The sequence below is a fragment of the Mastomys coucha genome, unplaced genomic scaffold (assembly GCF_008632895.1).
Source record: "Mastomys coucha isolate ucsf_1 unplaced genomic scaffold, UCSF_Mcou_1 pScaffold12, whole genome shotgun sequence".
Lineage (NCBI taxonomy): Eukaryota > Metazoa > Chordata > Mammalia > Rodentia > Muridae > Mastomys > Mastomys coucha.
The window spans coordinates 43,810,508-43,825,041 of record NW_022196894.1 but is presented as its reverse complement, the minus strand read 5'-3'; the positions used below and the strand labels follow the sequence as shown (position 1 = coordinate 43,825,041).

At 41.0% G+C, this 14,534-nt stretch overlaps 1 protein-coding gene across 2 annotated transcripts in view; it reads left to right on the top strand.

The window, feature by feature from the left end:
- Nucleotides 1–14,534, top strand: part of Plcxd2 (phosphatidylinositol specific phospholipase C X domain containing 2) — a 55,672-nt gene that overhangs the window by 19,153 nt on the left and 21,985 nt on the right. For both annotated transcript variants that reach the window (XM_031364017.1, XM_031364016.1), the window contains one exon: nt 12,717–13,177. In XM_031364017.1, the coding sequence (XP_031219877.1) occupies nt 12,717–13,177 (461 nt within the window). The remainder of the gene's footprint in view (nt 1–12,716; nt 13,178–14,534) is intronic.

The following is a 14,534-nucleotide window of genomic DNA, read 5'->3' as shown; positions in this document are numbered from 1 at the left end:
CCCGTTCCCCTGAACAAGTTGCATTTTTTTTTTCTTTTCAAGAACAGGCATTCCAAGAGGCTTTTTATTGACTCAGAACAAAAGCAGCACAGTGGTTTAAGTGGTCTGTATAGTAGCCACCCAGCGAGGCTTCTGCAGAGGAAACTCCCTCTGCACTAGGCGGGGAAACAGCATCATGAAGCATTAGCAGGCACAGCTCTTCAGAAAGCTGGTCTGCAAGGGTGAGGTGTGTTTGCCCTAGCTGTCCCTGCTGAGGCTGGTACACAGGCCCTCTTTAATCCCATCGTTTTGTGTAATTTAGATGCTACTTACTGGCTTTTCCCTCTGTCTCTGTCTGTCAGAGCACATGGCTCACTCTTTCTTTCACAAACTAGAAAGAAGACCCCGGCTTTGCTTGGAAGAGATCTAAGACACTTCTCTTTCTCGATTGATTGGCTACTCTTCAGTTCGTCACATGAATTTTTAAATTTATTTTTATTTTTATTATTTTTCAGAGTCGAGGACCAAACCCAGGGCCTTGTGCTTGCTAGGCAAGTACTCTACCACTGAGCTAAATCCCCAATCCCATTTTAAAAAGATATTATTTTAATTTTAATATAAGGGAAGAAGGTATGTGGCTGTATGAATATAGGTGCCCCCAGACTCTATTTGAGGTTGTGGATCCTCTGGAGCTGGAGTGACAGACAGGTTGTGAGATATCCAGTGCAGGTAAAGAACCAATCTCAGGTCCCCAGAGCAAGAGAAATGTATGCATGCTCTTAGTGATGGAACCAGCTCTCCTGCCCCATCAAATGAATCTTATCCTGCCTTCCCTGTGAAAAAGTCAGCCAACTAGATGACTAGGAAGGTGGTTTGGGGGTTTGGATTCCCCCCCCCCAGAGTATTACACCAAACTGTGAAATGACAGCCCTTAGAATGATGGGGAACTCTCACAGATGTTAAAAATGGAACATATCACCAATGGAGTCAATGTGCTGACTGGCTGTTGCCAACCAACATGAAGATGCTCATTGCTGATCTGCGGGAGGGAGACAGATTTCTCCAGCAACGTGACAGATTCTCAAATGAACTGAAAACAAATGAACACAACCTCAGTTTGGGGTATGCTTCGTTGTTTTGCAAATATGGTCAGTTAGATCCGTAAGCATGTTTTCTGTGTAAGTGTAATTAGAAATAATCTGTACACCTTAAAATACTTTAGGTGTATGCAAAGCACATGTGTTCAGAGGCCCTTGGAAACCAGAGGAGGGCATCAGATCCCTTGGAACTGGAGTTACAGGGGTTCGTGGGCTACTGGATATAGGTGCTGGGGACCGAACCCAGCTCTTCCTTAATAGCAGTAAGAATGTGTATCCACAGAGCCAGCTCTCCAGCCTCAAGAATCATGTCCTTGTAACAGTGAATAGAGCCAGCAATTTTTTTTTTTTAATGAGCAGCTAGAAGTAGAAGTAGACAACTCCTAAGGAAGAAAAGTGGCTAAGGATCCTTCCCTAACCTTGCAGAGATTAGGAACAGGTAGAGGCTGAGCTCCAGGAAATGTGCTTGTGTCAAAGCTGTGAACTGTGGAATTCAAAGAAAATGGTTCTTTAACTGAGAGAAGGTTAGAGCGCCCTCATGTGTTCCTACACAGAAGTTTTTTTTTTTTTTCTTCATCTCTCTACCAGATTTTTAAAAGCCTTCATCTCTTCATTGATCTTCCTGAGTTGGGGTGAGGAACAGGCATTTAGCAATAGAGATAATAAGCCAAGGGGTGTTACTAGAAGTAAGCAAGCAACGTATCGCCCTACTTCTCAAAACCTGAATTTCTGTTCTAGGTAGCCATGTGCAAACGTTGCAGCTCTGCAGCCATGGCAAAGCCTGTCTGAGCCTCAGTTTCTTCATCTAGAATAAGCACATGTGACTGCTGCCTTCAGGATTGTGGCAAAAGTCAAATGACCTGAGCAAAATGCCCAAGCCTGCCATTGGTAGGAAGAACTCTAGAAACTGAAACTGTTATTTTCAGATCAGGACCTGTGCTAGGGACCAATGATAGGTTAGTGACAAAGCATGAGGTTCAAGCACTGGGGAAGTAAGGTCTTTCTATTCTTGAATAAAAATCTTCAACAAGAACTGTGGTTAAGAGCAAGAGATGCTTTTAAAAGATATTCAGGTGAATATGTGATTTTTTTTTTACTGGCAAATTACTCCTTTGAACAGGAAGATGTAAGTGAGGCTGGCCATGTGCCCTTCCCATAAATAACAGCTTCCAGAGGTTGTAGCTATGTAATCTCTGGTACTAAAGCAATCAAAAAGACTCTGAAGGGTTGGCTGTGTATCTCAGTGGTAGACCTTGCCTCATATCCCAAGACCCTGAGTTTCATATCACCTCAAAAAGGAAAAGGAACAAGCAAAAAAATAAAGAAATAAAAAGGCTGGTTTTGAAATAAGATATTTCAAAACTCAGTCCAATTTCTGTCATTGATCAGTTCCTACAGTTCTTGAGAAATTTCTATTGATTAAGGGGCTAACCATATTAAAATTAATAAAATCAGGAGGAAAAGAATAGTTGGGTGGGTCTGTCCTTTTACTTTTCAGTGCATGACATAAGCTTTCTTAGCTACAGCATTCATCAGAATTGTAGTAAATGAAGGCATTTTTTTTTTATTGTGGCCCAATGAACTTTCAAAGGTTTCCTCCTCCACCAGTAATCCCCACTGCTCTCTTCTTCATATGCGTGGGTGGGAAATATTATTATTTATGATACAAGGAGACCTGACCTTTAAATGTCAACACAAGTGCAGGGTCTGCCCACCCCTCTGCATCTTCTTCCTGCCTATCAGAGAACTGAGGGAAGTGGTTCAGTGGTATGTACAGTGGGAAGGGGTGCTAAAGGACCACTTCAGTAAGTGCCTCCATGGCTTGGCTTCCATGGTAAATTCTTACTCTGGCTGGCATCGTCACAGGGAGGTATGTTTAGAGACTTGTTTGGTGAGCACAAGTAGAAAGCTCCTCAGAGCTGGTAAGCTTCGCTCCTCACCCCAGAGGCTTGTCCACCATTTCTGGTAGTATGTTACATTTCAATACAGCAAGGGCAGCCCATGGATGAGGCTGAGGCAGTTATTATTATTATTTATAGGAAGTTCCTCATCAGCTATATCTGTGGTTGTGGAATCTCTGGTCCTAGACCACAAAAGCCTGACGTATCTGCAGTACCTCAGTATTCTTCAGGGCAGTGAGAAGATTCAGGTGGACCTTCTCTATGGTCAGCTGCTACCGTGATATTCCCTGCCACTTGCTTGGGCAAGTTAACTGAACAACACATTTTCATGGTGTATTCATTTCAATAATATTGGCCAAATGCTATGTCTCACATTGTTGCCTGTAGCTCCCCATTTTGTCTTTGCAACTTTACGGGTGTGTATTACTTTTGTTCTTAGAATGCCTCCCCAGTCTATATAAGCTGATTGCGATGTTTCATACTGCTAGCCTTTATATAAGTAAGGTTTTAATTCTGGCATACCAAAAAAGAAAACTTTGTTTATCTTGATCACGGGATCTTTCTTAAACGTAACCACCCATGTCTCCCCGTCCTATGGCACCACATTCTACCTAACATAGATCTGCAGCTGCTGGGGACCCCAGTTCAAATATAACCAGCCTAGAGGTACAGTCCCACAGAGCGTAGCTTCTGATAGACAGGAACCTCCAGAGTCAGACTGAGACCCACGTGTGCTTTCGGACAAAGTAAAGATCAGCCACTCATTAACATCACCACATCCAAGACATTCTTTGTTTTGTTGGAAATGGAGGAGTAGAACAACACCAAATCTCTGAAATATACTGACTAACTACACCCAAGACTGAGCAGAAGGGAACACTTCAACTTTAGTACCTTTGAATTTTGGAGGCATTTCCTAAGAACCATAGGCCATTAAGCACTTTGAGAAAATGTATTTGAGGACCTGAATCCCATCTTACTTCTTGCAGTTCTGGGGCTCAGACTCACAACCTTGTGGACCTTGGTAAGTGCTTTACCACTCACTGAGCCACACTTAGATTTTAGAAAGCGGTTCTTATTAGCAGGCCAGACCAGCCTCAAACTCTGAAACCCTTCTTCTCCAGAGTCCTGGATGCTTCAGTCATAGGCATGTTCCATTACTCCCTCCCTTGAGATTTCTTTATTGCTATCTGGACACTCTCTTTCAGTCTCGGTTAAACCAAGCATGAACTCCAAGCAACCAGGCCCTCAACCCAAAAAATTGGTGCTAGAACATCTGTCTGAGCCTTCCATTTCTGATCCCAGTTCCATTTAGGGTCTATCTTCTATCTTCTCTATTTTCTACCTCTTCTTTAAGAAATGGGATCAAATCACTTATTATTCTTTGGCTTAGACCCTGTTGGCTTGTCTCTGCACAGCATGTCACTGCTTTGTCTCCTGCTGTTTCCACAGAGCATCACCAAGCCCCTCTTTGCTTTAATTGCTACCCAGAACCACTGACCATCAATGTCATGTGGCTAATGTAGCTTAACTAAGAGAATGTATAAGCAAGGGTTTGGCTTTCTGTTTGGACATTTTTAATATTTTCCTAATTTTGTTGGTTTGGGACAGGATTAAGGTCCCTGTGGTTCAAATCTTATTAATTTTCTCAGGAGATATAATTTGTATATTCTACATTAATTTAGAAAAAAATGTGACATTCAGTGACATTTTATGCACCATTATCTCCAGGAGAAAGTTGGCTGTCATCCAACGTGATTATATTTGATGCTGAATTTTATATGTAATAAAAAATGTATTCCTTAAACTTGACTTCCTCCCTCCCAACTCTAAATGTTAACCATTTAGAAGCTTGGTAGTCCCCCAACTATAAATATTTGCTGAAATTTCAACTCTTTTGGTATTTTTGGATATAATTGATAGATGGAAAGCAATAAATAATGAGTAATAATGAGTCTGAGCTTGTTTTGTTGCCAGGGACCTCCCCCCCATGTGCTCACTTAGTCTTTACAACAAACTAATGTGTTACTAATGTCATTCCCATTTCACAGATGAGGAAACTAAGGCCCAGTATTTCTATCACATGGCATGCAAACACTAGATCTAGGATTATGAACTCAAGCAGCATGGCACCAGATCTTGTACTCTTAGCCACATGGGAACTCTCCATTTCACTCAGTGCTATGGCTGTTTTCCAAATCAGTCTACATCACTTGTAAAAATGTCCTAAATTAACATCTTTGAAAATTGCTAGTTTGGTCCTTTGGGGTTGAATGGACATAGAAATGAATGGCTTATTCCTGGGAAAGATGTTTGGGAATACTTGAAGGAAAATTGGAGATGAGAGAGTTGAATAGTCCTTTAGAATTGTTCTGGGGCAGGAGATAGGAAGAACATTTTCTTTATAGGGTCATCTAATGGATGACAGGTGAGAAAGCATTTCTAAAGAGGGTAAGGGATATGCTCAGGAGGAATAAGGCTGTCGAAGAGCCATCCAGACACGCCAGGGACTCAGTCTAGAATAGCATCCCTCAGCATTTTGCTCACAATAACCTCCCATAACGAGTCTTTTTAAATGTTTCTTCACTGCACTAAACAAATACATTTCAGTTGTGAAGATCTGGAGAGATGGCTCAGTGGTTAAGGGCTTATACTGCTTTTGCAGAGGACCAGAGTTAAATTCCTAGCACCCATGTTGGGCAGCTCACAACCTCCTGTAACTCTAGCTCCAGGGGTTCCTATGATGCCCTGGTGTTCTGGTCTCCCTGAACGGTGCCCACATATGGTACACACTTACACAAACACAAATACATAAAGGGAACTCTTTTTTGAAATTAAAAAACAAATATTATCACTGTACATCTCTTTGTGTGCCATGTGTATAGCTGTGTTTAGACAGAGTAGGAGGGATTTTGTAGTTTTGTCATTTTGTTTTGTTGTTTTTGTAGAAGTTCCTACCCCCTCTAAGAACCAATTTTATTATAGTTGCTTCTAGGGACTATCTCCCGAAACAATGAAGAAATCAGGCCAGGGAAGGCAGGACCAGTGAGCCACCTGGAGGGGCTGTTGAGCTTCAGAGTTGAAAGGCTACCAAAGACAGAGTTGGGACAGAAAGTTTCCAAAATATGTGGGTTCAAGGACTCCTTGATGTGGGGTGACCCAGGTGTGATGAAGTTCACTCTCATAGGTTTCAGTTTCCTCTTCATCCATGCCTGCTTCTGTGGCTATGAAGAATGTCACTTTATTCTGAAACGTCACTGTAGTATAATGTGACGTACCATGGCTGACTATGTTGTCTGAATTCTTCTTGTGTCATTTAGAAGCGAGGTTCATAGGACATCTGCTTTAAATTCTTTTTTTTAATTGAGCTCAGAAAACTCTACTTTGTGAGATCTGGTAATAACAGTGTGGCAATAACGAAAAACCAGATAATAACTAAAACTTGCCGCATGCTCACTTGAGCTCTCAAATCGCTAAGAAATGATCAGAAGAAGCACCCATATTGGGCAATTTGTGTTCCAGGAAAAGAACAGACTGGTTGTCCCTGGAATTCACATGACCCTGTCCAGCAGAGCTGTCCAAGAGGGAGTAACCGTAACTCTGAACCAAGACACTTCTAACCTTCCCCCTACCCCAGTCTCTTTTCCATCGTGACTCAGCTGCCCCAGTATCTTTGCTCTGAACTCTAACTTAACTGAGTGCACATCCAAAAGGCCCTAATTAATTGGAGGCAACCTATCCAGTCTCCCCTCAAAGGCATGCTGGGAAAGCAAGGCCTCCTGATACCTTTTTCACTAACAAGCTGTACCTACTCAGTTGGTCAAAGGGGGCTTTGTGGGTCAGTGAGCTGTCCCTAGATTCTTGAAAGGCTAGTCATCATAATAGTGCTTCAGATGTTGAAAGCATTCTTGGAGCAAGCTGAAGAGACCATGCCTATCAGCTAAAGACATGAAACAAGGTTAAGCTTACATTTGTGACAGTGGGTGAAAAACCTAAGATTTCAGCAGAATCATTTGGTGTGGGGAGGGGCGTGGGGGGGAGACAGGGTTTCAACTCCCTCATCAAAGAGATCCTGTCTCAGTGTGTTTGAGGTTGGATCCTAGCACTGGTGTTCTTTAAAGATTCCACCCTATCCCGGAGATTCTGATGTGTGTCCAAAGCTAAGAATCAATACTTTCCATTATAAAGTATTGTTGCATACATTATTCCAGGGTTTTGCATACATAACGAGGAAAGGAAAGATAAGTGGCTGTTGATGGGATGAAAAACAGGAGAAAACAAATATAACAATAACTATGAAAATAAAGAGATTGCCAACAACTAAGTTTCTAGTTCTTGGAGAAAAAAAAAATCCTCACCTTTTAAAAATGTCTTATTTAATGTTATTTGGGTATATGTCTGTGAACTTGCATGAGTATGTGCACTGTGTGTGTACAGGAACACACAGGCCAGAAGTTGTTGGATCCCTTGGAACTCAAGTTACAGGTTGTTCTGAGCCACCAAGGGTGCTACAAACTGAACTCTGATTGTCTGCAAGAGCAGAAAGCTTTTATAGCTGAGTCATCTCTCCAGGCTCGCCCTCACCTTTCTAAAGGTTAACATTAGTCCTGGGAGTAATAGATTAAAGGAAGGACTCAAATGTTCAAATTTCTTGCTATTCATTATGCAGTCCAGGTAGCCTGAAACTCATGGCAATCCTCCTGCCCCTGTCTCTGCCTCCGCCTCCGCCTCTGAGTACAAGGATCACAGGCAGAGTTCTACATTTCCAGCTTCCTGGGGAAGACACGTGATCATCTGAACACACAGTGAATTGTTTATTTCCAAAGTCTACTGTTAATGTCATCCAGCAAGTATTTGTTACTCCCCACAAAGAACCCTTGAACTTCTGTTAATAATTAATAATTAAAGAGACTGGATTTAAAGTCTTTTCTCCCTACCTGCCAGTTACCAAAACTTTATATTGATTTGAGTGTCATTTTATTGATTCTATGTTAACAAACCTTTTCTAGGAGAAAAATAAGCAGAAAGGGCAAAGTACTGAAACAAACCTAGTATTGGGATGGTTATTTTGAGTTCTGTGGACCTAGAAGACAACCCTGAGATGCACTCAGCAGCCTCCACCAAAATCCCTTCCTGCAGGCAACAGCTGCACATGGGGTTATAGGAAGGATGAGGTGGGCTGAGCGATTGAAAGGAAGACTCGGTGAGATTGGTCCTTTTCAGGAACTCAGTGCACTCTTGCTCCTGTGGGCTGCGCTCTCCTTTCTTTGGTGGAGTGGGCTGTGAGTGGTGTGTGTCCTGTGCAATCAGAAATGGCCCCTGGGGTCCCATGGCTGTCACATTTCTGCACAGTTCTCAGACTGAGCAAAGCATTGGAGGTTGTTAGCACATTTCCCTGTGGATCTGAAACTGGGCTCAATACCAGCAAGCACACTCCAGAGATTTGTCTCTCTGCCATGCTTGGCTAACAGCTATTCCCTGGTGCCCAGGCAAGAATTAAGTTGAGTGTATGCCTTGCACTGTTACATACTGTGTCCCCAACAGCTGGCTCATTAATGCAATTTAGAAGGAAGAGAGAACTGGCTGTTCACCATTATATGTAAGGTGTTTGTAATAAATCTCTCAATAAGGAGGTATAAAAACTCCCTGCTTCTGGGCAGCCAAAAGAAGCAGAACATTAAGCAGAAGCCAGTGAGCCTCATTAGCGACAGGAGCCAATGCAGAAGGTCCAGGGGGACTCGCCCCACATTTCTATTGGTAATAGCTTTTCTTTTACCTGAAATATGCTGGTAATTTTCTCACTTGTGAAATTCAGTTCACCTAAAGATTAATAAGTATACCATTTCTTAATATTTAACTGAATCGCTTCCAAGCTCTGGAAGCAACATAAAAATAAAGCATCTTTTGTTACCAGTCTTTCTCCTGTTCATTGTTCTGAGATGCAAGGATAGCAAAGTCAACATAGGATGATTAATTCTGAGAAGAAGGGAATAATATGACAAACTATTTCATATAACTTTGTTATATATATTTTGTATATATATGTATATGTAGATATATATGTATACGTATATGTATAATGTGACTGTCAGGATCAAAACAAGGGCCTGGGGCCAGAGGCAAGAGAATTTCTGGGCCTTCCTAGTCACCATCCTAGGCTCTGGGTTCAGTGAGAGTCTGTATTAAGGTTCTGGTCTCTGTTAACAAATAGACATGTGACACACACACACACACACACATGCTTACACTACGGAAATGTACACCACACACTCTCCAATATACATCAAGGAAATTAAAAATTTTTAAATGCATTAAAAACAACAACAACAACAACAACAAAACCAAGACTCTTTATTCATCTCAAGTATAGATTCTTTACCCAGAATATAGCCACATCTGTATTGTCCCTAGCCACAGAGCCAGTATAAACACCAACCAAGTTAGCCTGCACCATAAGAATCAAATATGGTGGCTGACCCAGCATGGAAAGCAGTAACACTATGAGAGTCAATTGATCATTTCCACCAAGTAGTTACTACCGAAGCATTTTCTAATATAGTTGGAAACGTCCCTATCCTAAACCTTGGAACCTTGGTCTCACACACACACACACACACACCCCATCTCAATGTCTAGGAGGGCATCTCCCCTTTCTGCTGTAAGGCACAGGGTTGGAATGACAGCTCCAGCACATGGAGACATGAGTTCACAAAGGAAGTCAAGGATGGATAATGTGGATCAAGCCCACTGAAGTGTTTATTTGATCTATCAAATCTCTCAAGAAATCATTCTTCTCGTCTCAGATTTGCATGAGAGTAAAGTAGTATGCACATTTACTTTTTTTACTTGTGTTGATATTTTTATGGAAAGCATAAATTGTAGAAGTGAATTTACTGTGTCACTGTGGATGCTTTGCTCTGTTTCTGTGCCTAATCCTGGTGCTTATTGGTTAGACACAGGTCTAGGCTAGTGAGTATAATTGTTACAGGCTATTTTATTTTGAAATTAAGAAAAAAGTAAGATAAACTAAGTGTTTAAGCAAAACCAGATTATAGAAGATCAAAATTATGGTTCCAGTTATATACAAGTTAGCATGAAATTCAATATACCTTCCTTTTATATATCATTGTATAGTCAAAGATATTCATGTATTACTTATAGATATATTCATTTATGTTTTATTTACTATATTTTGAACAAGCAGGAAAGAAAAGCCTATTTTACTATTTCCGTCAAAATATTTGAATGATTATAGGAAACTATAATCCACTGTATATTTAAGAAGGGTACAAGGACTTTCTGTTTTGTTAAATTCAATTGTGTACTCATTGAATATGGCACTATGTGACCTTTGGCCATTTTCGTATGAGTGTGTATTGTACGTTGAGCCTTCCCTATACCCCTCTCTCACCTCTCCCCTTCATTAATCTCCTCTGTCCCGATTCACTTGTGTTTCTGTTTCAATGTCATGTGAGCATAGGTGATTTCATGTGTTGAGTTAAAATCTAGGAACCACAACTTAGAGAGAATATGCTGTTTGTGTTTTAGAGGCTGGCTTAATTCCCTTAGTGTGACTTTCTCTAGTGGGATTTGTTTTCCTGCAGTTGACATAAATTCATTCTTCTTTGTGGCTGAAAGAGTTCCGTTGTGTATATCCACCACATGTTCTTTAACCATCCCTCCACTGTTGGGTACCTAGACCAGCTCCATGAAGGTGGTTGTGTACAGTGCTGCAATGGATGGTGGGCAAGTGTTCTGTGGTATATTGACTTAGGGACTTTCAGTAAATACCGAGAAGTGATGTTGTTGGGTTATATGGCTTTTGCATATTTTTTTTTTAGATACCTCTTGCTGATTTCCATAGTGACTGTACCATACATTCCTGTCATTGGTTCATAAGGGTTCCATTATGTCTACATACTTAACAGCATTTGTGGTTGTTTTCTTAATGGCTATCATTCAGACTAGAATGAGAAGGAATTTTTTTGTTTGTTTGTTTTGAGACAGGGTTTCTCTGTGTAGCCCTGGCTGTCCTGGAACTCACTCTGTAGACCAGGTTGGTCTCGAACTCAGAAATCTGCCTACCTCTGCCTCCCAAGTGCTGGGATTAAAGATGTGTGCCACCATCGCCCGGTAAGAAGGAATTTTGATGTATTTTTAATTTGCACTTCTCTGATGGCTAGTGAGCCTATACATATTTTATGATTCCTGGCCATTTGTATTCACCTTTTGAGAAGTGTCCATCCTTTCATTATTTTGACAGTCCATGAGCATAAAGGTCATTCTGTTTTCCAGCATTTTCCTCAATGTCTCAGTGTCTAAAATCTTCATTGTCAGATCCTTTTACTTTCTTCTTCAGGTTGATTTCAAGAGTATTTGTTTATTTCCTTGCTTGCTTTGAGACCACTGTAAATAGTATTGTTTCCCTATGTATTTCCCAAATTATATGTTACTAGTATTAATATTGCCTGTTAATATTGTATCCTGCTACTCTGCTGGAAAAAAAACATCACTATCTGTGCTGGCTAGTCTTATGTCAGCTTGACAATGAACTAGAATTATCTGACAGGAAAGAGCTCTAACTGAGAAAATGCCTCTATAAGGTCTGGCTATAAAGCATTGTCATAAATAATGATTGATAGGGAAGGGCCCAGACGACTGTGTGTGGTGCCATCCCTGGCTAGTGTGATGATCCTGAGTTCTATAAGAAAGCAGGCTGAGCAAGCCAGAGGGAGCGAGCCAGTAAGCACTACTCCTCCACTGCCTCTGCATCAACTCCTGCTTCTAGGTTCCTGACTTGCTTGAGTTCCAGTCCTGACTGCCTTTGGTGATAAACAGCAATGTGAAAGTATAAGTTGAATAAACCTTTTTCTTCCCAACTTGCTTTCTGGTCATGGTGTTTCATCGCAGGAACAGAATTCCTAAGTAAAACACTAAGAAGTTTTTGTTGTTGTTGTTTTGTTTTTGTTTTTGTTTTGTGGTATCTTATGAACAAAATTACATCATCTTCAGACAAGGTTGTCTTGTCTACTCCCTTTCATTTTCTTCCTGGTTATAGTGTCCCTGCTAAGACTGAAGGCGCTACATTGGATAAGAACTGTTCCCCACTTGACATAATGGTGGCTGCGGATTGATTTATGCAGTCTTTACTGGGTTTCTTCGAGTCCTAGTCTTCCCAGGCTTTTCTTATGAAGGAATCAGATATGTCTTTTTATTCTTTACTGATATGCCTGCCTCAGCACTTCTAAGGTCAGCATAAATGTCCTTATACTACTTCACATTTCACTGGACCAAGTAACACAGACAGACATCCTGTGAGTGGGGCCTAAGCCTCTTCCAGTTCCTATCTGTTGCGATAGCCTCTGGCAGCCATCTTTGCTTTTTCCAAAGGTTTTGAGTTTATTTCCTCCAGAATAGCTTCCCTGAAATGAAATTACTAGATCAAAGTGCTATGAATATTTTAAAGCTCTGAGTTCTAAGCATATTTCTAAATAGCTTTCCAAAAAGTTAGTAATTTACCTTACACTAGCAATATGTGAGAATTATGGTATTACCCTAGGCTTAAAGAGCTGCTAATAAGACTACATTACTTTTATTTGTGTTTATTTCATTCCCAGCAGGCTAGAAAGTTTTTGCAAGTACTTACATATAATGTATTTGTGCTCTTGTTTCTCATCATTGTTGTCAGATCAGTTGAATTGTCTCATCTCTGGTCCTCTCCCTTTATTGCTTTATCCAGGCTCCCATGATTCATTCAGCTACTGGGTAGATGAAAAGTCCCCAGTGGGGCCTGACCAAACCCAAGCTGTCAAACGCCTTGCCCGGATCTCCTTGGTGAAAAAGTTAATGAAGAAATGGTCTGTAACTCAGAACCTGACCTTCCGGGAACAGCTGGAGGCTGGGATCCGCTACTTTGACCTACGTGTGTCTTCCAAGCCTGGAGACACTGATCAAGAGATCTACTTCATCCATGGGCTATTTGGGATCAAGGTTTGGGATGGTTTGATGGAGATTGATGCATTCCTTACTCAGCATCCTCAAGAGATCATCTTCCTGGATTTCAACCACTTCTATGCCATGGATGAGGCCCACCACAAATGCCTGGTTCTGCGGATCCAGGAGGCCTTTGGGAACAAGCTGTGCCCAGCCTGCAGCGTGGAAAGCATGACACTGCGGAGTTTGTGGGAGAAGAAGTACCAGGTAAGTGCAAGGGGTGGTGCACTTCTGAGAGCAAGAACTCAGCTCTCTGCTTTCCTAGGTTGACAGCTGTGAAATAACTCAACCCAAGGCATAGGAGCTGGACAAGTAGATTGCTTGAAGTACTGAGCATGTGCAGAAGAGGGCCTAGACTCTGAGATCTAACAGGCCTGGTGGAAATGGGATTAATGCTTGATGTCTGAGTTATGACCAAGGCAACTGATGAAAGAAAGCATTGTATTTGGCTTTTGATTTCAAAGGGTTAGAGTCAATGATGGCAGAGCAAAGGAATAGCTAAGGGTTCCCATCTCGATGAACATTCATCTGAGATAGAGATAGATAGATAGATAGATAGATAGATAGAGAGAGAGAGAGAGAGAGAGAGAGAGAGAGAGAGAGAGAGAAAGGCAGAGAGAGAGAAAGCACACTGAGAATGTTACAAGTCTTTTGAAACCTTAACCCATCAAACATTTCTGCCGTCTTGGACCTAGAATTCAAATATGTAAGCCTCTATGGACCACATTCAACTCCCTGGACTTTATACACTTGTAGACATATCATAATGCAGTCTCTTAGCTGTAACTCCCACAAAAGCAAAAGCAAAAAGCAAATGACATACCTTCAACATGCAGTGGCACAGACTATACATTACCATTTTCAAAGGGAAGAAAGAGGGCATGGTGAAGAAATGATAAACCAAAGCAAGACTAAAACAAACCCAGGAGAGAAAACTCCAAATCCTGATTTTCATGTTCAGTGTTAAAGGCCTTGCATGATTTTGTCCTTACAACTTTGCTGTTTGCAAAATACTTCTCTTTCTTGAGCTGGTTCCACTCCTTATATGTAGCTCGGTTTGTCAGAAATCCCACAACTCTGGCACCTCTAACTTCTTCAACACAATCTAGGGTTTACTTTCACAGCTTCATGCAATGGTCTCTTGGAGCCTTCATGCAGGCACTCCCCTGCCTCATGCCTGGCTTCAGTGTCTCCCCTTCACTATGGAGGAAGATTCCATAACCCCCTTATTCCCGTATCCTTCATGACTCTTTTTTTTTTCATATTCTTTAAAATTTATAAAATATTATAACAATAAAAATGAGTATTATAAAAGTTGTTTGGTATAAAACAACAATTTAACAGTCTTATGTAGATGCTTGTCTACAGCAATACTGAAAATACATACGTTTTTCTCAATATAAATTTTAAATAACGCCAAACGTATTAACTATATATTTCAAAATAATACATCACTACCAATATTTTCTTAAATGAACATAAGTATATAAAGTGTTTTTGTTTCTTTGTTTGTTTTGTATTTAGTAGAGCTTAAAATCTTGGCTCTTACTGTGATAACTTGATA